A 25888-nucleotide genomic window follows, 5' to 3' on the forward strand; every position below is an offset into this window, starting at 1 on the left:
CAGTATTGTGGATTTACTATTATGTTAAATGTCATATTGCACTTTCTAGATACAGTATAGTTTGAATACTGTATGTTTACATTTTGCTTGGACAACAGTAGCATTTTTTGGATATATTTGTGTGAATGTCTAACTTAAGGCTCCATATTTCATTCTAAGGTGTACAGTATTGTGGATTTACTATTATGTTAAATGTCATATTGCACTTTCTATAAACAGTATAGTTTGAATACTGTATCTTTACATTTTGCTTGGACAAGGGTTGCATTTTTTTGGATACATTTTGTGTGAAACTCTAACTTAAGGCTCCATATTTAATTTTAAGGTGTACAATTTAAACTTGTATATTAAAATATACAAGTTTAAATTGAGGGAACGTTTCAAATTGAGTACATCAGTTGGGTATATGTAGTAGCTGCATACCTAGAGAGTTTCATGCAGATCACTTGGTTGGTTGACTGGTCTTTCGCTCCACCCTCACTCCAAACTCTGTAGCTCCTTCCAAGCCATTCCTGACTCCTCTTGTTGGGACTTCGTTCATTGAACATTTGAACCAAGATAGCCTATAATGATAAGTATCATTATAGGTTTGCACTTCTAACATGCTTGCCGTTTCATGGGTGGAGGCTGATAAAAAGCTAATTATGTTTTAAGGGTTATTATCTTAATTTCCAGAGAGGTTCAGCCCTGTATTGACTTTGTTCAATTATTCTGTTGTATAATATGATAAATGGCAGACTGCTGCACACCACATGATGTGTGGATTTCTCAAGTGGGGGAAATAGTTTCCCCCACTTAAACAAAGAAATATCATATGAACAATATATCATGATATAGCAAGTTATGGGGAAATGTAATTAATAGCTTTGTTAAGAAAGCTATCTAAACATTTTTAGTTACAACCTGTTAATTTTGCCTTTTATTAACAACCTCAGGGAAAGGCACACGAAAAATGTTAAAATGTCAAATGCATGCCAAATGTGAAACAACGCTTTCAAGATAAAACAGTTACAGCAAATAATAATAATAATATAGGCCTTTCCTTCTTCAGTATACAATGTATTAATTAATTAAAGTAAATAAAAATCAAGTTTCAACTTGCAGTAATAAAATTTTGTTGAATACTAATGTGCAATATTAAAAGAAAACAAAGCAAAAACAAAATATTGATAGATAGCTTTCAATGTAAATATTATGACATGAATTACTTTCAAATTGTACTTATTTTTTTTAAAGATGCTGAAAGCGGCTTTGCAGAAATTAACGTTGTGAGAATAATAAGGGGTATTTTCAAAATCACGGCATGTAAACCTATTCTAGTATCCCCCAATTCAATTAGTTACCCAGAAAAAGCAAATGTGCTCTTTAAACACAGCAAATAAAATAAACAGGCCCAGCCTTCAGGATACAAAGCATAAAGTAAACAAAGCACTCAAACTAAGTTTCAAGTTGTAAACAAAGGCCTAGCCTAAATACCAATATCAAAAGTAAGTGCAACAGCAAGCCAAATATAGGCGTTGCCTACAATATGAATATAAAAAGTATATATACATAATAAATGTGATACATTGAATATCAGTTACTGATCACTAGGTGAAGGCATCGCCAGTGCACTGACATTGTTTGTGTCGTTATCAGTTGTGACACAGACCAGACAAGCTTCTGGCAAGCCTCAAGCGCTTCCCTTAGACCAGGGGTCTGCTTACTTCACTATTGATTAATACATTTGTATATATAGTCTTACTATATATGAAATAACTAATAGCCTATAGTTTGCATTTATGAAATTTGTAGTTGTAGGATGTGATGTTTATTTTGGTTGACAAAATATTAAAACAAATTTTCTTGTTATTTTAGTGTCACAGTATCACCATGATCTCCAAAATAAGAAGTGTTACCTTTGAAAGAAAAAATAACAGCCATTGTTTATTTCAAAGCTTGATTTTTTTTTTTCAAAGCTACAAGGAGCCACTGAAGAAAGTGGAAGAGCGCATGTTGCTGACCTCGGCCGACCTCGGCCTTAGACCTTGAGCAATTAGCTCCCCCGTGTGGTTATCAGGGGAATAGCTCGAATGTAAACAACATTGCAGTGTTTAGTGTTCAATGATGTGATGAAATGGATGGTTAAAGCCCATGTTTCAGGTTAACTGAAAGTTTCGATTAATGGGTACATAAAGCACTCAAAATAAATATATCATTAATAAAAGGTCTCCAAAATAGCGTTAAAGTCAGTTTTTGTTAGTCCTTTTGTTTTTCCACCGCAACTCGGCGATGACGTCACGTTGGGGAGACGTGGTGGAAGGTAGCACTAGAACTAGGGCGTCTGGGATGAGGAAGAGGTGGCAAGAACCGCAAATTACATGTATGATGGCCCACAACCGTATAATTTCGAACCTGCCAGACGTGAGAAGGCGAATGAGGAATTGCCGAGAACTGATGGCCGTCAAAGCCGATTGAATAAGGGTAAAAAAAAGTTTCGACTGGCTTTTTGGATTGTCGGTGCCGTTAAAATATCATTTATAATCGTTTACTACTTTAACGGCACCGACAATCCAAAAAGCCAGTCAAACTAGATGGAAAATGTGTGTAGTTCAAAACGTGACGCAGCTTTTACTTATCCGCCACCTACAGAGTGTGTTATATACGCTCATTCAAAAACCCCATGTTATTTCCCATAAATATTTTACCGAGGGAACCGGGAGCCTCGGAGGCGTATGGGGTCAGTTCAGTCTCATTAATAACGAATGCACAGAGAAGGATTCACAAATGTATTTTGTGATTTATATATAGGCCTAGGCCTAATGACTCTCTTCTCACAAATACATTTCAATGCACACACAAATGGATATCGGTAGCCTATGTATAAATGTAAAATAAATCCATAAACAAAAATAAGTTTCACAAACACATTTCTGATCCACACACAAATGTGTCTTGTTTTAAATAAATGTAATATAAATCCATAAATATATTCATTAAAAATATATTTGCAATTTTCATCAAAAATGTATTTGGATGTTGTTACATTTATATACAAACTGTTAAACTTTACAAGACGCTTTTCATTTGTGAACTTGTTTGCATTTGTGTGTCAACTGTGCCCTATTACGAACCTCGATTAGTGGGTTAGCGAGGTATGTTGCGTTCAAAGCCTGGGTTAGCTGTGACACGAAAGTCGATCTCTTTTAGTGTCGCTGTATCACCATGGTGACTTATGCTGTCAACCAAACCTGACTGTGTGTTCACACCGCACTTTGTCCCATTTCGCCTATTCGCGCGAATAGGCGAATGTTGCCGCGCGACAAATCATAATCTGTCGCTGTGCATTTTTGTGTGCATTCGCGGGGCGAATTTTTTTTTTGCCTGGCAACGGTCATTCATGCCAATTCATTCTCATCAACCATGGCCGAGATGTGTGTCTGTACCTGTTGTGGAAGAGGGAGAGCCCGTCGTTTATGGGTTAATAATATAATCCGGAGGCGCACACCGCTTTGTGCCGTGATATTATATATATCGTATATATTATATGATATAGATATTTATATATTATATGTAGATATAGAGCGGGAGTCGCAAACAATCACTTTCTCCTCCAAGCTGCGGTTCACTGAACGGTTGAACGGTGATTGGCTGTTTTACGTTACTTCACCCAGGGAGTGAACTGATTGGCTGTTACGTGACGTCACCCAGGGAGTGAACGCTGATTGGCTGTTTTACGTTACTTCACCCACGTTACCCACAGGGAGTGAACGCTGATTGGCTGTTTCAACGCGAATGCCGCGAAGAAGTTGAAATATTTTAACTTTATTCGCGGGGCGAATTATTCGCGGCGCGAATCCACGTGAACGCGCTCGCCGTTCACGTGGAAAAATTTCGCGCTGTCAATCAAATCTTGTCGCGCGTATCGGCGAAAAAAAAATTCGCCAGATTCGCGTCTCCACGTTCACTTAACATTGAAACGTGTCGCGGGGCGAAGTGCGGTGTGAACACACCTTGAGGGGTATTCCATCAACCAAGCTAAACGCAAAGCGTTTATTTTGCTTAGTCTGGCTTCTTTCAGCTAGAGTTGCGTTCCATTAATGTGGCTTAAGGGAATCTCCACTAAGTAACCATGGCAACTTATCCGACCAAACTAACCATCAAGCTAAACGCAAAGCCGGGCTTCTTTCAGCTAGAGTTGCGTTCCATTATGTGGCTAAAGGCTAAAGGCTAAAGGCTAATGGCTAAAGGCTGCCCCACACTACACGATTTTTTTTATCTTATGCGATTTTTGAGTCGGAGTACACCACACACTTAACGAGAATCGCAGCCGATTTTTGCTCTCCGATCCTACATAAGATTAGAACACAAGACGGAACACCACACACTACAGGATAATCTTATCCGATTCTCGGCCGTGTAGGCTACGTCATCCAGCACGAGACAAGAGATCGAGAGAGAAGATATTGTAGATCTAGAGCAGCGGTTCCCAAACTTTTTTTCCTGCGCACCCCCTTTACGTCCCAACCGGGTTGGCGCACCCCCGATCCCCACTTCAAAAAGAAGGAAAAAAAAACGCAACAAAGTTTGTTTGTTATCGCCATATAAAGACTCATGTTTAATCATGCGCAAATAACCAGAACACGCATGACAATAACAACATCAACAAATATACAACAAATAGGACAGCCAAGGGACACGACTGACGTTGTGTGCAAGATCTGCTCATGTGTGATACGCGCAATAGACGGGCAGCAGACGACCGATCTACATGACCACTTTATGCGCCTCGCAGAAGTTAATAGAAATGATGATAAACAAAATATCACAGAGCATAGAGCAGGATTGTGAACGTTTACAATGTATCATGTCAATTTACAATCTGCAAAATGTGTCTGTGTTAGGATATTGATGCTGCGCGCCTCCTATTTGCAACGGAATTTGTTTAAGATATAAAAACATTTAATTTAACACACACGCACTAAAACAGATATTTTCGTTTTTAAATAAATATTTGGAAACGAAAATTGAAAAGTGAGAATTGAATGCGCTTTGGCATTATGGAGCACCTTCGGGTCAGCGTGTGTGTGGGTTTTGCGTGTGTGTTTGTGTGTGCGTGCGTCGCTATTATGTTGACTACACACTCAACATGCCGAAAATATCTAACATGTTGGATAACCCCGATTTTGAGATCGGGAGGTCTTAAGTTTATGAGATTCTATCTTAGAACACTACGGCAGACAGGATAATCTTGGCCGATTTTCGTCCCGATTCGGCTGCCATGGGAACGCCACCCCGATTCTCGTAAGGGGCAAATCGGCCCCGATATCGGGACATTTATCTTGTAGTGTGGGGTCAGCTTTAGGGAATCTCCGCTAAGTAACCCATGGCAACTTATCCGACCAAACTAACCATCAAGCTAAACGCAAAGCCGGGCTTCTTTCAGCTAGAGTTGCGTTCCATGAACGTCACTTAAGGGAATTTCCGCTAAGTAACCATGGCAATTTATCCGACCAAACTAACCTGGTCGGGAGCAGGTTTTCAGCTAAGATAAGCGCAGCTTCCTCGCCCCTCCGTTGACAATGACGTCACCATGTGTGGGTTTTTCGTAGACCTCGGAGCCCGTATCGTAGGCCTACCGGGGTCTCTCCGGAGACAGAGGGTCTTTTGGGACAGATCCGATCCCTTGGCATTGCCTGAGAATATTCTTTATGAGAGATACAGGTTCTCATCAGAGGCTATTCGCTACTGTATCGTCCTTGTTGGACCAATGCTTATTAAACAATTAAATTAAGATATAGGCTACCTCTCCTGAAACAAAAACATTCCTGTCTCAATGTGTTTTCAATAGACTCCTGACCTAGACCCCTGTATTTTTGTTCAGGAAAATAAGCATATTAACATGGTCTGGAGTAAGTCGTGTGCGCAGCCTGTTTACAGTGAGGCCAGCTGCTGAGAATACATGTTCAGATTTTAGTTTTTGTAGCGTGCTTCCAGGCGGGTAGTTGGTCGCTCGAGAAGGGATATTATAACCTGGCTCCATGAAGTGTATTAACTCCCGAAATCCCTCGCCGTCAGTGGTGCTAATTGCTTGGCATCATATCTTTTTCGATCATGATGCCGCAAATCGTCTGAGTAGGCCTAATGCCCTCAGCTTTCCTGTCGTCGCATACTCGCCTTCCCATCACCGCGGCGATAGTCGGTTGTGAAGGCGATGGACTGCAACACGGCTGCATGCAGGTTTTGAAGGTGGTATCTTAGCGAACTCGTAGAGCTGCTGAACTTAAACGTAGTACCGCAGAGTTTACATTGAGCGTCTTTGTCATCATTAAGTTTGAAATGCTCCCATACTCCACCCCGTTTTGATCGCCTCATGTTTATGTGCCGGTGTCGTGCCAGAAGTTGATTTTTGCCAGAAACTGATTTCCGGTCCGCGGGAGCGCGCACGGTCTGTTAAAGTTGTGTTTCTGCCTCAAAATGGCTTGATATCACTCAGCAAAGTAATACTGACAAGATTTGATGTCAACCAGTGCTTGAATAATGTGTAAAGGGCCATTACAGGGCCATTACAATGTAAAAATCAGCGGACCGGAAATCAGTTTCTGGCAAAAATCAACTTCTGGCACGTCGTGCCAGAAGTTGATTTTTGCCAGAAACTGATTTCCGGTCCGCGGGAGCGCGCACTGTCTGTTAAAGTTGTGTTTCTGCCTCAAAATGGCTTGATATCACTCAGCAAAGTAATACTGACAAGATTTGATGTCAACCAGTGCTTGAATAATGTGTAAAGGGCCATTACAATGTAAAAATCAGCGGACCGGAAATCAGTTTCTGGCAAAAATCAACTTCTGGCACGACACCGGGTCTCTCGCCGCCCGCGAGAAACCCGCGGGTGTCTCGTAACGCGGGATAACCGCGTTAATCTATCCCGTAGGTTAACGTGGTTATCCCGCGTTAACCTACAATTAATTTAATTTAATCGATTAAATTATTTTCGACAATTAACCGATAGTCGATTAACCGTTTACATCCCTAGCCTGCATCTCTCCCTGTTGACAAAAAAATGTTATTGATGGATAAATGGCAAAAAAAAAGTTCTGCCAAAGCATAGAGTAGCACCAGACAATTGCACTAAAACTACAAATGAAGCCCCTTCGGCCGGGACCCGCTGCGTGGCCTGAAACTCACTCATATGCAAGTATTCAAATTAGATTATAAAAACAGGGAAAACAAATGGTTGCTTCATTGCTTTCAAATTCTTTCATTGTCATGAAAGAATTCAATTTGAATTCAAATAAATTGAAGCGATAGTCTGGGATTCTCGCCTCTGATTGAGAATGGCTCTCCTCCGATTGGTTAGGGTTAGGGTTTGGGACCCTAGGGTTAGGGTTTGGGTAAGGGTGGGTACCCTAACCCTAACCATAAACATAACCCTAAACCTAACCCTAACCATAGACTCCGGCAAACAGCTAGGACTAATCGAAACACGATCTAAAGGAGAGCCTTCTAACTAATCAGAGGCGAGAATCCCAGACCTATCCTACGAAAAAAATATCACTTCCTGCGTGCCCCACGCTGACTGCACGACACGCCCACTTTACGACACTCCCTTGCAGATCTTCGGAAGAGAGAGAAACGTCACTTCCTGGTCGTGTATCTGACGTGTCTTATAGTTTCGCATTGGCAGCTGGTCCTACTTCTGGGGGATTTATTTCGTATTTATTAGACTATATCTGGTAAGAATCCCCTGACCCAAGACTTAGCCAGGTCACTTCTGAACTGCTTGAAACACTATGTCTTTACACGTCAACATTACATGTGTGTTTTTGTGTATGTGTGTGTGTTCTCCTGATGCAGCTCGTGTAGCGACGTGGTGTCAAGATGCTGGATTTCTTCACCATCTTCAGCAAGGGGGGCATAGTGCTGTGGTGTTTCCAGGGTGCCGGGGTCACGGAGTCCTTCACCGGGCCGGTCAATGCGTTGATCCGCTCCGTCATCCTCCAGGTACGGCTACAGTATAGTGTCCGTACGGGTTGTTTTCGTGTAGCTGCTGTTAGCCGTAGTGCTAGCTGCAGCTAGCGCTAGCGAACATTAGCACATTGCGTAATAGTAGTAGAAAACCCACGGAGGTATTCAAAGTATTATTATAAAAATGTCATTTTAAAGTAGAAAAAGTGTCTAGCAGTACGGATATGGCAGAAAGGGCATATACTATACATAATTAGGTTTTCATTAGTGTGTATAATACCATGAACATAAGAGACATTGTGTTTACGTTAACTTAGAATGAGCCCTTTATATCTACATAGGGGTCAGGTCCTCTATCATTGAGCACGACATGTTGCACCGTTTTGGCTTGATAAATCAAAGAAGGAGGTGGTCGTGTTATCCCCATGGCAACGACCCATCGCTAATTATTTCTAAAAGTACCTGAGGCGTGTCATATTGAAACATGTTGTACATGAAGTGTGTTACTATATTAAGTGTCCTTCAAGCATAACCCTCTCTGGGACGCAACATCAACATCAACCTCTGGCCAAACGGAGCTCTCCACAAACACACACACATCAGGGTGTTATACTATGGGTCAGAGAAGCTTATCCCCCTCTCTGGTTTGGACATCAAAATCAGCCGGTTCAGACGGAGCTTCATACACCCACACACACCAGGCATTATATTTAAGGGTCTTTGAAGCTAAAGCCTCTCTTGAACTCCCCATTAACATCAACCACTCGAAAGACTGAGCTCTACACATTGTGGTGTTCTATATGTGTCAAATAAGTTGAACCCTCTCTCAGACGCAACTCATATTTCCAGTGAGGAAGAGCATGTGCCATCCTTTCACCACATTTTCTCATGTATTTAATGGATCCAGTTATAATGGATTTTCACTTCTTATCCCAAGTGTTGAAGTAGTTGTAGTGTTTCAAAAGACAGATTATGATAAGGGGGTGTGCACTCTTTAATACATACTAGGGCTGTCACTTTTTATTCAATATTCGAATATGCATTTGAATATGACGTGACATATCCGTATTCGAAATATATATAATCAAACCGGTTTTTAAAGTCTATGATTAGACCGTTTGGTTTTGACTTTTTATTTTATTGCTCGCCATCTCATCCATTCGCGGGCGTGCTAATCAAGCGAATAATATATCCTGATTCGGAAATGGATAACGCACAGAGCAGCCAGCCTGAGCGGTAAATTGCGACCCCAAGTCATCCCTGCAGACAACAACACGCTGCATTGGTGGAGAGACACAGGCTGCAACAAATACCTGCTTCTCTCAACATAGACGCGTAAATCCCTGTGTGTGCCAGGCACGTCTGTGCGCTCTGAACATGTGTTCTCCGCCGCAGGTAACATCGTGAATAAAAAGAGAGCCACACTTGATCCAGATCAAGTTGATAGACTGGTGTTTCTAGCAAACAACATTAAGAAATTAATATTTTTTGCAAATAGGTTATAGGCTTTACTCCTGCTGCTGTCTCCTGTTTAAGTTGTCATTGTCATTGTTTGCGCTGTGCAGTTCTGATTCAGTTTTTGTTTTTCATTGCATAGCCTAATTTTGTGATATGCATAGTGGCACTTGATATTGATTAAGTTGATAACCTGTTTCAAACAAAGAGGATATGGCCTAAGTCCTGTTTATGTCTCCCCTTGTCACGTAATACATTTGTGATTGATTGGGGGGGCTCGTAGATATTAGAATATATTCGAATACATTGCTTGATATTCAATATCCGTTCAAACTTGATTTTGGAGTTTTTTAGATTGAATTCTTTGATTACTAAAAGTAGGCCATCACTCTTTCGGGCAAAGGGGGAAACTTTCACGAAACTGTTGCACTACAAGTGCACACCCTCATGTTAAAAAAATAAGCAACCTATTTTCAGGTACGCCAGTGCAAGTACTTCAGTTGGTAACAATCTGCTAAATGTCAAACTTTTGCTTCAACGTGTACCCAGTTGGGTGTGCAATCGTTATTCAATTGTGTCTTAAATGGTATTAAAGTTGATGTAAATAAAACAGGTTGAAACCTGCAGATACTCTGAGTAGTAGGACCCCACAAACCCCATGGTGTGTTTGCAGTTTAGTTTTAGTGAGTTTAGTTTTTTTGTGAGTATCACTAGTGTAGTCTTCATGAGTGAAGAGCTCTATTATAGTGGTTCAATTGTTCTCACATCATTATGCACTGTCGCTCTCATTTGTGCTAAACATTCAGTTATTGGATTATTTTGTATAAACACTTAATATCAAACTTTCCCTGATGTTTTAGGAACGCAGTGGTAACAATTCCTACACTCATGAAGCCTTGAGTCTCAAGTACAAACTCGATAATGAGTTTGAGTTGGTTTTTGTGGTAAGTATGCGAAGCACAAGCTCAATATAAACCTCCCAGAGTAATTATAGCACTTTACATTGCATTTTTGTGCATTGTCCTTTCCCTAGGTTGGTTTTCAAAAGATCCTCACCCTGACTTACGTGGACAAGTTGATAACTGATGTCCAACTTCAGTTCAGGGATCGTTATAAGAATGAGCTGGACAAAAATGTGTCATTGAAACTTCTCAACAGCAATTTTGAGTTTGAAAACGACTTCACAATGCTGCTTAGGTAAAGTGCCACACGACTCAAACATACCTTGACCTGGTGTTGTTAATTCGAAAATCTTGATGCTTAATATACAGATTACAAGTTTGTAATGATACTGGCAAGATATTGCATTTGTATGTGATATGTTGGGTAGGTTCACTGCCCATACAAACATGTTGAACATAAACATGTTATAATGTACTTAATGTAAGTAGATTTTAGCTGTCATCATACACAATGAAAGACACTATCCAGCTGGCCAGTGGGCTGTATATCTTGGGTGTGTATCTAATGTAAAATTGTGATGATTTTTAAACCAGAGAGGCAGAGGATAGCAGCAAAGCTAAGGGTCCTGTCTCCATGCGGACTTTTACCGAGTCGCAGAAGTCCCAGAAAACGGTGAAGTCAATGATCGAGACAAAGGGTGGGGACAAGATCAAGGAGCAGGGCAGCAAGAAGAATAAAAATGCTAAAAAGGAAGGTAAGTGCTGCAGGGAATGCTAGTGATCATGTTTATGTATCGGTAGTAATGTATACTACCATACATCTTGTATATTTAATGGAACGTGTCTTGTTGGCGTTGCTGTAATATTTTCTTCCTTTCCTTCTCCTCCCAGCTCCTGTAGCCGAGCCTGAGAAAGTGGAGCCAGGCAAGAACGCTTCTGCCAGCCAGAAGTCGGTGGAGAATGGCAACCAGGGCCTGACCCCAGAGGAGGTCATCCAGAAGAAGCGGGAAGAGTTCTTCCGCAAGCGCCTGGGTGGAAATGTGGAGAAACCCAGGTCAGAGACAATCAGAATGTCGGTTCATGTACGGTTTTAGCTAGGCAGACTTTTGATTTGATGACAATCTAGCCAGTTACGCAAATGATTTGGACTGGATTTCTTGCTGGGATATTTAACACAATATTATCAATATTTTATGAACCGTCATGAAGTTTAGAAATAGGCTAGATCAACTAGCTGGTTTGCAATATGTTTGAAATATTACATTGAAAGGGAAAACTAGCTGAAATTACCATGAACTGTTCAACAATGTACCCCCCTCAAGATGGTTTAGAATGATATTTTGAATGTCATACCCTTAAAACAATATATATATATATATATATATATATATTTTTTTTTTTTTAAGTTCTCTACTATTTTACTGATTGCAAATTGTTCAATGGCCAATCTGTTGTATTCACTCTTTTCATGGGCCATTCTACTTCCTTTAGTGCCACTAAATCCCCCAAGCCTCAGAAGCCCAAGGAGAAGCAGAGACGTGTGTGGGCCAATGGTGGCAGCAGTCCAAAGGAGCTGGACTACAGTGATCCAAACAGCCTGGGCAACCCCATTGAACCAGCAAGAGATGTATGTATAAACACTATCATTGTTTTTCTTCAGTCCTTTAGAGGAGTTTGATGTTCAACTGATTTTGTTCTCCTGTTTTGTATTGTATCAGAGGGGGCTGGTTAAGAGTAGATGTGCAGGGTCAGTTGCCAATGATGTCCCCTGTGTTTCAGGAATTGCCGCTGAACTCCATGAAGGGAGACCTGCTGTCTGTAGATTATGAGTCCAGCGAGGAGGAGGAGGAGGAGGAGGAGGAGGAGGAGGTGGAGGACGATGTTGTGGAGGAGAAACCTGAGAGGATGAAGGTCGCCGACACCAAGAGAGCGTAAGATCACCCTGCCTTATTCAACTTACTCTGTTTTTTCGAATATTTCCTCTGAAGGGTTCTGGGGCGTTGTGGTCCTGGGACATTATAGCAGTTCTAGAACAGGCTGCTTGCTTCATCACTGTTGGTACTCAACCGGTGGACTCTCAACTCTCCACAGCCCTAAGAAGGGTGTAGGTTTTGGGGGCATGTTTGGGATGCTCAAGGGCCTGGTGGGCGCCAAAAGCCTGAGTAGAGAGGACATGGAGCCAGTGCTGGACAAGATGAGGGATCACCTCATCGGTAAGAAATCTATTCCCACTTATATTTAGTCCAATGTTGACCTGTTGAGTATCGGTTTTATGCACTTCTCTCTCATCTCACAGCTAAGAATGTAGCAGCTGAGATATCCAACCAGCTCTGTGACTCTGTGGCCAAAAAGCTAGAGGGCAAAGTCATGGGCACCTTCACCAGTAAGTTGGCATGACATTTTTTATTTTTAAATAATTGTAGGGCATAGTGGTAAAGGGCCTTTAATTGTTGTAATTATACAATTCTAAATATACAGTATATGCTATACGGTGGCCTCTCAAGGCTAGTCTTCTTTGGAAAGGAAGGTCTATGGTCAGATGTTTCACTCGTACCCGAAAGGTTCTGACTGGAGCCCCACAGTCTACCTGATATGTAGTGGTTAGATGCCCCTAACCCCTTCCTGCTTATGAATGACAGAATGATCTTGTTTTGGGCATTCTGTCAGTCCCTTGGGATTAAGTCTGTTGAATGACTACACTGTAATTTGTAATTCCCTCTGTCTCTCCAGCTGTAGCCTCGACGGTTAAACAGGCCCTGCAGGAATCGCTGGTGCAGATCCTGCAGCCAAAGAGAAGGGTGGACATCCTCCGAGACGTCCTGGAGGCCCGTAGCCAACGCCGGCCTTACATCGTCACCTTCTGTGGCGTCAACGGAGTCGGAAAGTCTACCAACCTGGCCAAGGTGTGTGTATGAGCTGGGCTCAGTCAATACGTCAATGTCATTTACACTCACTCACTCACTCTGGGTGGAATTGTTAGTGAAGTTGGAATTGTTAGTTACCATTGACCCCATTTCTATTTATTTTTTTACTTTTTATACTGGGGTCCATTTTAGGGACATTTTTGTAAAAATCTATCAGTTCTCTGGAAAGTTAGTGAAAGTTGGTGAACCGGATACTTCAGGGAAGTTGAATGCCGAGTCATTCATGTAGATAATTATTTTTGCAGTAAGAAGTAATGAAACATGCAAATTGGGTTTTATTTCAGTTGGAGGAAGGGGGAAAAAACATAAATGTAATGGCATACAATGGGGGGATGAATACAAGCATAAAGAGAACTTCAATAAAGGTCCATTGATTGAACTGTACTAGCCTGTTTTATGATGCCAGTAGGTAGGACCTTTTTGAGAAAATGCGTCATTCATTCAAAATGCACCATGAAAAATGTACGGCTCCAACCTGTTAATGTACGCCACGCATCAACCTAAACCAAACACACACTGTCTCATCGTGCCTCCCCCCAAGATCTCTTTCTGGCTCATCGAGAACGGCTTCACCGTGCTGATCGCCGCCTGCGACACCTTCCGAGCCGGAGCGGTGGAGCAGCTGAGGACGCACCAGCGGCGCCTCAACTCCCTGCACCCGCCGGAGCAGCACGGCGGGCGGCCCGTGGTGCAGCTCTACGAGAAGGGCTACGGGAAGGACGCTGCTGGCATCGCCATGGAGGCCATTGCCTACGGTAAGACGACCACTCGCTCTGTGGCTTTCGGCCACATAGCCTCGGACACCCTGCGCTCAGGCTTGGTTGGTCTTATGGTTAAAAAAAAGGCAGATTGGAGAGAGAGAGAGCGCTGTTATGGTAGTCTATACCCAATCTACACATCAACCACAATATCAGCTCTTGTTCGTTACGAAGACTTCACCAAATAGCGTGAAAGAGTCATTACGGAAATTCAGAATATTTTTTTAAAGCTTGTATCATCATCCAATAATCCAATGTGGACTTCAGATGCATGACCTCTCAACCCCACCTGTGCTCCTCCACAGCCCGGAACCAGGCCTTCGACGTGGTGCTGGTGGACACAGCAGGGCGTATGCAGGACAATGCCCCCCTGATGACAGCTCTGGCCAAGCTGATCGCTGTCAACATGCCTGACCTGGTCCTGTTTGTTGGGGAGGCGCTGGTGGGCAACGAGGCTGTGGACCAGCTGGTAAGGAGTTCTGGGAGTGGGCTGAGGAGGGCAGTAGGATTGAAATGTAAAAGGGGCAGCCATATTATCAGGGCCCGTTTGGGAAGTGCTGATTCAGAGCTATAAGAAGCAAGGTTTTGAAGCTTGAACAGTTGACACTTGTTGGGAATACCCTTAAATGATTGTTTTAATATGGCATGTTTTCATTTTCGGTGTCTTCAAAATTACTGATAATTTCACCAAAATTAAAGGGGGATAACATGTGAAGAATACATTCTGACCTATGCCTTATGAGATAAACTAATGAAGATGCTAGGCAGGGAGACTTTTGTTTGTAAACATATTATATGCAACATTTGATGTCAATTTGAGTTACATTGGTAATATTTGTAGAGTCTGAGTTTTGCTCTACACACTTTACACGTGTGTATTGCATATTCTGTATATTGATGGCAATCAATATGTTCACATGCATATTAAGATAATACTTTATTGTCCGTTTGCACAGAAATTTTCCACAGAATTTCTAGTCCGGTCCTACCAGACTCTCGTACTTCATTTGCACATTTCATTTGCAGAGTCTGGCCACTCTCCATTGACAAACGTTAACTCACTTGAAGGCAGTGTCTGTTGGAGTTTCAAACTATTGGATCTGCCCAGTTCCACTCTGGATCTGCCAAAACCAATCGCTAATGTTTGGTCTTCTGAGTACAACTCAACTAGCGCATGACCTCAACGTCATTGTTCTCAGCCACTCCCTCTGTTCGCTGATTGGACAGCCAAAAAAAACCTGTGAATATACCGCAAATCCAGACCTAGTGCTGAAGGGAAATGAAAATTGAGCTTTGGCAGGTGGAGCCAGGCTAGGGAATTTCAGCTTTGACAAAAAAATGATTTCCTTGTTCAATAGCAGCACTTCAGGATAACGCTGTCTGGCTTATAATTTCCTCATGTGTCCAGGTAAAGTTCAACCAGGCACTGGCGGACCACTCCATGTCTGACAAGCCTCGCCTCATCGATGGAATCGTTCTCACCAAGTTTGATACCATCGACGACAAGGTTAACAAAGTTCTCAATAATATACTGGCATTTGACTCTGGCATGTTTGGTTGAGGTCCCTGCCAGTTTGGAGCACCCACAGGTTTCTTTTATGCTTTGCCTTTGTGACATTTGTGACTGATATGCCTCCATCTCTCTCTCCAGGTCGGCGCTGCCATTTCCATGACCTACATCACGGGCCAGCCCATCGTGTTTGTGGGCACAGGGCAGACCTACAATGACCTGCGCAGCCTCAATGCACGCGCTGTGGTCAGCGCCCTGATGAAGGCTTAAGGGGTTGCATGATTGGTCGGATTCAGGTGTTTTTTTTGTTTTTTTTTCATCCTATTGACAAATACATCCCAACTACCTACGCTTGGACTATGAGACATCTTCTTCTTCTTCCCTGACCCAGCCAACAGTTCTGATTAATTCACAACACACAACTCCAGTCATGAATTCCACCGTCATGAGGAGTTTCTTCTCCAACAGCCTGGATAAAAGAACCTAAAGGATCACATGGACTTTTGGAAAACAACAAAAAAATGTGCTACATAAACAAGTAGCCTCGTTTTGCATAAATCAGAAATGTTTGGGTGAAATCGGAAGGTACCCAATTTGTGTCTGGCAATTGAACTGCCACTGATCACATGGACCTAGGACTTGCATGTTATTTGTTTTCTTTACTGGTTTATCCAGCAATCTTTAAATTATTTACCTGGTGTCTTCTTACAAATGACATCACAAATGCTCGTTGGATGTGACATTTCAGCAGCTGCCTGTCCCAGAGGAAAGTCTAGAGACCGTAGTGCCTGTCACATGTCTAGTCGAACCACAGTCCGAGCCCATACTTTTAGCAGAGCAGCAGTCAGAACAAGTCATCTAAATACAATTTTACTTGCTACCCGCGGCCACCTATGTCAATATTGAATCTATATTCTCCCATTATAGTTGTACTGGGAAATGGCCGTTCATACTCAGCCTCCATGCTGTACTCTGAGCAAATACAGCCATTCATGTTGGGGAAGTAGTAAAATGAGGTTGCAGTTCCTTTTTTATATGGGTAAGAGTTTCTAAATGTGTCCGAGCCGAATCAAACACAGATAACGCTAATCTGAGCTAGGGGAAGGACTGAGGATTTCAAAGCTAACTGCCATTTCACAAAAACATAATTAAAACCTTTTTTTTTTTTCCTCTTACAATTTCCTGATTGAGGTTTAAGTGTTTTGATCATGTCACTTGTTTTTCTAGGTTTCAGTTCTGTTCAAATTTAAGACTAGTTGCGTAGTCAAATGAAGCTCCCCTCACCTCTCCAATTCACACTACCTTCAAGTTTGGTTCAAGGGGCTGTCTTAGGTGTTCACCATCTACACCTCCTTTAACTTGTGGTAGTGCAATACGAACCTATAAATATACAGAAGATTTGCCGTAATTTATGAGATTTCTAAATAAAGCTGCTTTATGCCATCACCGCTTACACAGTATATTTGTTCTGTTGTGGAATATGGATCATGTACATATAATATATCAAATAATTGCAAGACATGGGATATGAAGAATTTATTCTGAAAAGTGTGCTTATAAATATTAAACAATTTTCACAAACACATGCAAGTATTAAATACAAAAAAAGCTTACATGGAAAAGTATACAACTCATAATTTTGTGTTAATGCGAGAAGCAAAGTTCCCCCTACATAGGGCATTCTGGGTCACCTTTTGAGAACATTCATTATATGCACTTAAAGGAATAGTTCAGGATTTTGGACATCGGGTCTCATTTCCAAGTGAGCCAGTGTGTTATTTATCATTGGAAACCGTTTAACACTTTTCATTCAGTCCTAGTGCTAGGCTAGCGCAAGTCGAGGGGAACTGCCAATAAAAACAGTTATACCCACTCCAAAGTACACCCGATGCAAACCAATTATAATGCCTGACTATCGATGTAAATGTCTGTGTTGATAGAATAATATTAGAAATAAAACTATCCTTGTATCGCAATGATCACATTACATTTTGGGGGACTACTTTCTCAGCAGCGGCGGAATTTCACTTTGCTCCGGTGTAGCAACCAATTCACTACAGCAGAAGGTAAACAGAAGCGCACTCCAGGTAATATCAGTCCGCCGCTGCCGTAGCTTGCTTCCAACTACAGGGATTATAAACTAAATGCAATGCAAGGGTAAGTTTATTCTATCAACACAGACATTTACATCGATAGTCGGGCATTATAATTGGTTTGCCTCGAGAGTGGGTAAAACTGTTTTTATTGGCAGGCTAGCAGTTCCCCTCGAGTTGCGCTAGCCTAGCACCAGCAATTTCTACAACTAGAAGGACTGAATGAAAAGTATTGAAAACGGTCTCCAATGATAAATAACACACTGGCTCACTTGGAAATGAGACCCGATGTCCAAAATCCTGATCTACCCCTTTAATGGATAAAAAAGAAACTCCAACCTCATTCCCCTTAACACTGCAAGACTCAAGTCAAGTGTCCAAAGATTCAAGTTCAACAGAGGAATATAATACATTCAAAAATATAATGCACTATCTTTTCAGTTGATTGAAAAGATGCATTATAGTATAACCTGGTGTTCAAGTTGTAGTTGACCTGAGGTCCCATCACTGCAAGCCAGGGCTGTTGTAGACCAGTGATGGGAGTTCATTCAGAGATGTATTCATATTTACATGGTCCACTGCATGGAGTTAACTTCGGACATCACCACCCAGCCCACTGTTTTTTTTGTCTTATGAACCAGGTGATGCATCAAAGTGAGTTTCAATTCCATACTAAATATCACTTTGCCCCCCCCGCAATATTCATACTACTAAAATAAATAGTTTGGGGTTGGATATAGGCTATTTGCAGACTTGATGCTGGGATTCTTTTTTAATTGTCCATTTCTGTTTACACCCTGCTTCCCTTTATAAAAAAAAGTGAATAAAAAGGAAATCAAACAGGGCTTTTATTAAATCAGCATAAGGTCTCTTGTGGCCCCTGTTACTGGTAGTCCTCAATAAGTCCAATGAGTGAAATCTGACCTGAGCTTGACTGGGAGTAGTAGACTGATCTCTACTGGAGTCTGGGGGAAACTGACAGAGTGAGCTCCCGACTGTTTGCCTGTCAAGAACGATAGTCTGGGGCAAAACACAAAGAGGAGGGAATGAATTGACGAATGATGAAGACTGCATAACAAGGAGCAACATCTGCCATCACTGATTGCCATACATGCAAGTGGGTTAAAACCAAAAATAAATACTGGAAGAGACTGAAATTGCATGTCTACAAGTAGGGAGGGAAGGGGAAATGACATATTGAAATTATATTCTTCAAATGCTACCGGCAGACAGGCACTGACACCAAAGAGAAGCATTCAGTCCTAACCTTGGAGAAGGCTTTTCTGTGTGTTAAAGCCATTCTGTTGTTCGTCCCCGTTTTGTGAAGGAGACCCTGTAAGAAGAAAACTAAAATTAAAACCTCTCTTTATTCTGGTTTACCAACAACCTAAAAAGATAGATGACTTAAAAGTGCTCAAAATGTAGGGTGTGTAGGATGCAATGTGGAAAAACATACATATTAAACATATATTAAAAGATTCTAACAACCATCATGCCTGAACCCTATTTTAAGTAAAAAATGTAAGAAAATTCAGCTTGAACCTACAACCCAAATTGTACAATTACGAAATATACAAAAGACCAACGAAAAGTAGGTCAGCGTTTTTGACCCTTAACCCGAGCACCACCGTCTAATGGTACCTGATAAAAACAAAAAACATAGAACTGACCATAGGGCGTGGCGGTGGCGGTGGCGGCGGCGGCGGTGGTGGATGTGTCCCGGCTGCAGATCTCGTTGGCCAGCCTCTCAAAGTACTCGGGCAGGTCAGAGTACTCGTCGCCGTAGGAGATCACCTTGATGCCCTTGTCCAGCATGTTGTCGCGCAGCTTCTTGAATTCGCCCACGTCCTCCCGCCGCACAAGCATGAAATGCTCCAGGTCTGACTTGTGCTTCACCGCCTCCAGGAACAGCGCCTGGAAAGTGGTGTCGTCCACCGTGCGTCCACAGCCCAGGAACACAAACGACTTGGTCTCGTACAGCTTCTGGATCTCCCGCTGTGGGGGGGGGGGGAAGGAGAGGGGGGTTGGGGGTGTTACTGCTGCGTTCTCAGCTGTGTTTACATCAGGACATGACCAACAAGGGCAAGCAGAATCCACAAAGAAAGCACATTTTAGAAATAAAGACATAAGCCATGCAGTAGGATATTTTGTTAAAACTGCTGATATTTAAAAAATATATATATATTCTATATATGTGAAAAAAAACTAATTATTGGTGCCTTTATATAGTATCTTTCCCTTGAACCTCAAATGTCAGCAGCGGTTCCCATGTCATCAATCCATCACATTTATTCTCTTCCTGGTCAGGGTTGGAATGACGACGAAGCCTGTCCCAAATTATTCTATGTTTCCTTAGCAATGACCTAGCAGCCGGCAACATTCACACTCAAGGATAAGCGGTGGCTATCTAATGTCGTGCTTACCATAACCTCTGTGTTCCTCAGTACATTCTGGTAGCCAGCAGGGTGTAGTACGATTCCACTCGGGTTAGTGTAAACACCGTGGATGTGCAGAACGCTCAAGTTACGCTTCTCCTGGGCCCACTCTAATACCTGGTAACACACACACGCACACAGACACACCCGCGAGGACACAGACATACACACACAGTTTGTTAACAGTCCAACGCACCTCATCCTGTTCCTGCTGGACAGAAACAGGTTTGCAACACATTAGCTCGGATGGGAGATGGGACATAAATACCAGGATTGAGAGGCTGGGTGCAGTTGACCTTTTTGCTATCACAGAGAAAGCTTGTGAGAACTTACACAAACCCAGCTGTTTGTTCTTGATTAGAGAAATACTCCCCTCCTCCAGCCGTGTCTTTCATCAAATGCAAATATTGTTCCAACTTGTAAAGTTCTCCCACAGAGACGATTAACGGGCCAAACTTTGACCCCCGTGCCCACGTGACACAAGGGGCGCCGGGAAAGATTCTTTGAGGCGGAAGACAGGCTATGCTAGTGAAGCATGCACTCCCAGGTTCATTGGGACCTTTGGACTTTTACACAGACAAGTAATGTTCAAGAAAAGTGAAAAAAAAAAAAAAACTAAACCAGAGGCCAGAAGGATAATTCTCTAAACACCCCGGTGGAGCACCCTCCCACCTTCTTCTCGTCTGTGAGGTCTAGGGACTCAAGCTTGGTTCCCTGGTGAGCGGCGTAGATCTCCAGCAGGTTGTCGAAGTTGGTGGTGAGGACGAGGGCGCCACTCTCCATCAGCTGCAGCACGGAGCGCAGGAGGTGCTTGCCGGCGTGCTCCATCTTGCACTCCAGGCTGTCGAACACCTCGTACAGGCAGTCCTTGAAGAAGGTGGAGCGCACGTTGCCCGTCCTCTGTGGGAAGGCACACACTATGAAAAGTTAACCAACAGTGGGGACACGCAAACAATATGGCTGGTGGCATTGAAGCAGCCCGCCACAATAAAGGGCAGAAGATGTGATTGCATATGATGAGTGTTAAAGTGATTACTGTTAAATGGCTGCTCAACCTGTTCAAATTATTACCGGGTATTATTAGGCAAACCAAAACAAAAAAAAAAGGGAATAATGGGATGGAACACATAATGTACATGACATCATGTAGGAACATGAACATCATCCCTGACACTTAAAACATAACAATTAACATGAGTGATCAAAAGGAAGGAGGGAGGAAGGAAGGATGGAACAATGTATATGCCTTACAAATAGAATCAAACAGTGTCATTCTAACTATATACTTATTCAACCCAGCAGCTGTCACTGAGAGATTGAGCCACTGTTGATCTGAGACTGAAGGGAATGTTTTAAAGTCAACATACCCGTGACTAGGGGTGTAAATATTAATCGATTTGTATCGATTAATCAATTATACAGCCGACGATTCGATGCATCGATTCATTTGCAAGAGCATCAATTATTTAATTTTTTATTTTTATTTTTTAAGAATTTTCTTTTACAGTGAATAGGCTAATTGCCATACTAGACCTGCACAGTAAGCACTAAAGTGTGTATAGAATACTATATCTGTATTCTCAATAAAAGGTAAATTATTAATTTTTTTGTTGATTTATTTGATAGATATTATATTAATAGATATACTGTAAAAAATATCGAGTATCGAATCGTATCGTGGGGAATTCTGAAGTATCGAAAATAATCGAATCGTTGGCTTAAGAAATCGATATTGTATCGAATCATCATGAAGGCTCCGATTTACACCCCTACCAATGACTCTGGTCTCCGTCTATGATTATGCCAGCCAAGTTTGAAACTGCTGGGTAAGCAAAGGTTTATGCTTGGGTAAACTCAGAAACCAGCGCTTTATACTAAAGACAGGCAAATGGACAACAGGGTCAGCAAGGCATGTCAAAGTAGTACACTTTCATATTTTCCTGGCCCTAACATAACAAGTAGAGTAGCTGCAAGTGCATTTGTCACAGTTAGCTGCTTGGTGTTGTCTTTGGTGGCAGGACAAGATGAGTTACTGCACACAGATTAGTGACTGCATCATTGAGGGATTATTCTAATGACATTCCACACTAAGCCTGGCTAGAGCAAACACATATCTGGCAGAGGAGAAGACGTTGGACCGAGGAAAGGAGGGATCGCTATTAATACCAGAGGAGAGCAGCCCAGGGCGTTGGTGATGCAGATGGTATGATTCTTAGGGGACGTGTCGGAGGACCCCATGGATTAAAGAAGCTAAATTAGCTAAACACTCAAAATCCTTTCACCGGAAGGAAGACATTAACCACACGTCACAACCATCATTATCCACTGTTAAATGGGCTCGGCAAGCCCATTTGACTTAAGCAAGGGAGTCTTTGGGATACAGACAACCAATTTAGTGGTACAGCAATTGATAACCATTAACACCTTTTTATTGAGAAATGGTGTGCTAATCACAATGCATGTATGTCTCTGGTATGAAGACCGACAGTAGACCTGAGGTAAAGCACTGCTTCAAAGTGACACAGAATTGAAGCGATTTTTAGTTTTTCAGGTTGAACTGAATCCAAAATCTATCTCGTTTGATGACCCTTAAATTGAACAGAACTTATCTAGGCCTAATCACCAAGCTTCTAGGAGCCGCCTGTTTTCATTCTGACTATTCTAATTAACAACTCAGCAAAGTTCTAATTAGCCCACTTTCTGTCCAGGGTCAAGGATGTGAGAGGATTAGCTACAAAGACTTTGTTTTACCATTATGACATTAAAGTGCTTCGGTAGATTAAGCAGTTTTGTAATAACGGAAAAAAGGTTAGTAACGGGCAGGGATGGAAACCTACTTGTCGTTTAAACAATAAGGTCATACATATTCTCCAGCGTATCGTTTTGATAAGGGAGGAGAGCAACACAAAAGCTACTTTGTTGGGCTGTTGAAGAGCAAAAGCATAACAAGGACTAGTGTGTATATGGATTGGTAGTGGCCTGTTTGTCCATGTTGGCTATTCTGTGCCTAGGTTTGGAACGACTGGTTCACAAGGTTTTGCTTACACAACTCTCTCTCACACACACACACACACACACACACACACACACACACACACACACACACACACACACACGGCTGATGCCTCCGCAACCAACAGCAGTGTGGTCGTGGTTTATCTACACTACTGGATTAAGCCATAAAAACTCAATTTGTCCCCTTTGTGACAAAGGGTTGGAGGCTGAAACATTACGCGTTTTCCAACCATGTTGACCACGGGTTGGAACATCACCATGGGCTCACAGCAAATGAATGGAGTGATATGGAATTTATTGCCGAAAAATATATATTTGTACATATTTCCTCACCTCATTCCATTTCAGATGATCAATATCAGACAACGATCAGACAACAACACTTCATAGACGCATCAATATCGCCCTCTTCACCTGGAGATACATGAGCTTGCTTGTATGAAAAGGACCAAAACAAACAAGCAACTGCTCAATAGTTATTACATCTAACTCTAAACCATGTAACTCTGCAGCTGGGAGGTATTGTGTCTGTGGAAAACTCTTGTCTTGTATTGTCCAAGTTGGCTGGCATAACAACATATTAAGTAATAATACCATAACATTCTTATCATATATTATGCTTCTGCTTCCACTCATGAAACAGAACTTCTTCCAAATCACAAAATACTGAGGCATTTATTAACATTGCTTCTATGTTTAGTCCTGTGGAAATTAAACTGCTTTTTAGAAATGAGTCACATAAAATGAAGTTAGGATGGGAATAAAGATAAAGTACTTCTTGATCGTAAACTATCAAACAAAGTCCATGCTTTGTTTTTCATAAAGCCAACGAAGATTTGAAAAACAAGCACACGCTTGAGGCAGAACATAGCCTTAACCCAATCCATGTTGACAATTGGATCTTTGATTGTTTTTATAAAAGACTGATATTGAAGAACAAAACATAATCGCCATCTTCTGACTAAACACATTATTTTGGTGTACAGAATAAGTTAAAAATGAATTAAAGACCAAGCTGGCCCCATAACAAAAGTTACCATGACCCTAATTCTAATCAGATAAGATAATTCTAAGTCTGAGGGAAATGTCACCATCAAGGAAGAGAACAGTGTGCTGTTAGACTTTGAGCCCACGTGTTACATGCAGATTGGATCGAGACAGGAAGGAGGAAGCAGGAAGGAAGTCCTTACCGGAGACAGTTTCTGGATGAGGTCATGGGCCACGTGCACCAAGTTCTTATCCTCCTGCAAGTGTTTCTGGAAGCGACGGCTCTCCTCCTCCTCCAGCAGGTCAAAGTCATTGGCTGCGTCGAGCAAGGCCTGGATCAGTCCCTTCCATGAACGGAGAGCGGGGACCTGGGGGGCCACTGCGGAGCTCACCCCTGTGCCAATTACAAGGACCAGCTCAGGGGCCCGCTTAGTCTTCAGGCTAGGCAGCAGTTTCCTTTGGGGCAGGAAGATATTCAGTGACGATGGTTCCACTGATGGGGCTTTCCACATCCTTCCGAAAGCATGTAGGTTAAACAGAGCATTTTAAAGCACTAATCACGCGTGGTATGAAATGTGACCCCGGTTAACATTAAGGTTAGTGATGATGAAGGGATTGGAAATACTTTCACATAGCTGCATAACAGTATATCCATTCCATGTACATATTGTATACATGTTGACATGGCGTGTGGCTGTTTTGAAACAAGGCATATGGACCTACCTGGGCTTCTTTGCATTAGAGTCTACATCCTGAGAATCATGTGCAGGTCGCTTCTCGGTTTTTACTGCTAGAGCAGTGGCCATTCAGCTCCTAAAAAGGCAAAATGTGCATCCATATTTAGAAAATACATAATTCGGATAATGAATGCCACGTCTACAGCGGCCCGTTGCATAGGTTACCAATTGACAACAATACAAGGCAATAAGGTAACGTATGGTCAAATGGCTGCTTGCAATTGTTAATAATCTGTACAGTTTATATGCTATTAAAGATTATAAATACTGCGGCTGTTCGTCACAAATAGTTCAGCAAAGAAAACATGAAGCATTTGCTCATTGCCAATGAATCGACAAAGCAAGCCTCAAGAAGTGTGACGACCTAACACTTGTTGCTGTGTTCACGTAATCCAAGCCGGTACAACATTGAAGTCATTTTAAATTACAATTATTCATTTGTTACCACGAGCACAACAATTTAAAAGAAAAACGAAGCCAGATTGTGTAATAATAGCTCCATAACTTACCCGAGTGGGGTTCCTTTGTAATTTTATACTCAACAGAAGTATCTGCCACTTCCTCCACTGAACAGACAACCAGAGAAACCGCCGCTGATGTTACCGGCTAGTGGGAGCTAGCTCTGCCGTTAGCGTCACCGCTGAGCCGGGGAGGAGACAAGTGTTTGACGCGCTGTCAGACCGCCGCGCTAGACCGCAGTTATCTCCCAGACCGCACCGCGCAGCACAGGGCTCACATGCAGCTCCTCGCCTTGGACACAGACCGAAGAAGTCAGGGTACCCAAAGGGGCTGTCCTCCACATAGTGACATCCAAGAGGACACAGGAGTTTTAAGAAAAACCGAATAATTCAGTAAACGGTACGATTTTAGTTTAAAAAACAATGTTGGTTGTAAACATAATGTGAGGATACGCGGATACTTGTTGTCTCCCACCAGTCTTCTTCTCAACACATCACGGGAGGAGTGTGTCCTGCTTCCTCTAGGATTACGAGTGCTGACACACACACACACACACACACACACACACACACACACACACACACACACACACACACACACACACACCAGATGTATGCGGCCCAGCATGACAGCGATGTCGTGTCTTATTGTTTCACAGTTCATAGATAC

The 25888-nt window shown here is 42.2% G+C and overlaps 2 protein-coding genes across 2 annotated transcripts; one reads left to right on the forward strand and one right to left on the reverse strand.

Annotated features, from left to right (window-relative positions):
* Positions 1–7621: 7621 nt before the first annotated feature.
* Positions 7622–16939, forward strand: srpra (SRP receptor subunit alpha). The gene is made up of 15 exons (XM_084467118.1): positions 7622–7712; positions 7834–7980; positions 10260–10343; positions 10433–10596; positions 10896–11056; positions 11193–11355; positions 11793–11928; positions 12081–12232; positions 12393–12514; positions 12598–12684; positions 13032–13204; positions 13767–13980; positions 14289–14452; positions 15392–15490; positions 15635–16939. The coding sequence occupies exons 2-15, from the start codon at positions 7858–7860 to the stop codon at positions 15761–15763; spliced, it is 1971 nt and encodes a 656-aa protein (XP_084323244.1). The 5' UTR covers positions 7622–7712; positions 7834–7857; the 3' UTR covers positions 15764–16939.
* Positions 16940–17069: 130 nt separating this feature from the next.
* On the reverse strand, positions 17070–25683 carry fam118b (family with sequence similarity 118 member B). The gene is made up of 8 exons (XM_084467119.1): positions 25270–25683; positions 24747–24836; positions 24227–24479; positions 20694–20921; positions 20010–20138; positions 19257–19581; positions 18854–18919; positions 17070–18606 (listed from the first exon to the last, which is right to left on the reverse strand). Exons 2-8 carry the CDS (start codon positions 24827–24829, stop codon positions 18593–18595), a joined length of 1098 nt encoding a protein of 365 aa, XP_084323245.1. The 5' UTR covers positions 24830–24836; positions 25270–25683; the 3' UTR covers positions 17070–18592.
* Between the last annotated feature and the right edge of the window lie 205 nt (positions 25684–25888).

This window comes from Micromesistius poutassou, assembly GCF_964030765.1.
Source record: "Micromesistius poutassou genome assembly, chromosome: 4".
In the NCBI taxonomy this organism is placed as follows: domain Eukaryota; kingdom Metazoa; phylum Chordata; class Actinopteri; order Gadiformes; family Gadidae; genus Micromesistius; species Micromesistius poutassou.

What these genes read in the sequence shown, in the direction of transcription:
- srpra (XM_084467118.1), top strand. Translation starts at nt 7,858, where the DNA reads ATGCTGGATTTCTTCACCATCTTCAGCAAGGGGGGCATAGTGCTGTGG. An exon ending in TAAAAATGCTAAAAAGGAAG is followed by an intron (nt 11,057 to 11,192) that starts GTAAGTGCTGCA and finishes TTCTCCTCCCAG; the next exon opens with CTCCTGTAGCCGAGCCTGAG. An exon ending in TTGATACCATCGACGACAAG is followed by an intron (nt 15,491 to 15,634) that starts GTTAACAAAGTT and finishes CTCTCTCTCCAG; the next exon opens with GTCGGCGCTGCCATTTCCAT.
- fam118b (XM_084467119.1), bottom strand. Translation starts at nt 24,829, where the DNA reads ATGGCCACTGCTCTAGCAGTAAAAACCGAGAAGCGACCTGCACATGAT. An exon ending in TCATCCAGAAACTGTCTCCG is followed by an intron (nt 20,922 to 24,226) that starts GTAAGGACTTCC and finishes GCCTTCCCACAG; the next exon opens with AGGACGGGCAACGTGCGCTC. An exon ending in ACCTCACAGACGAGAAGAAG is followed by an intron (nt 20,139 to 20,693) that starts GTGGGAGGGTGC and finishes GTGTGTTACCAG; the next exon opens with GTATTAGAGTGGGCCCAGGA.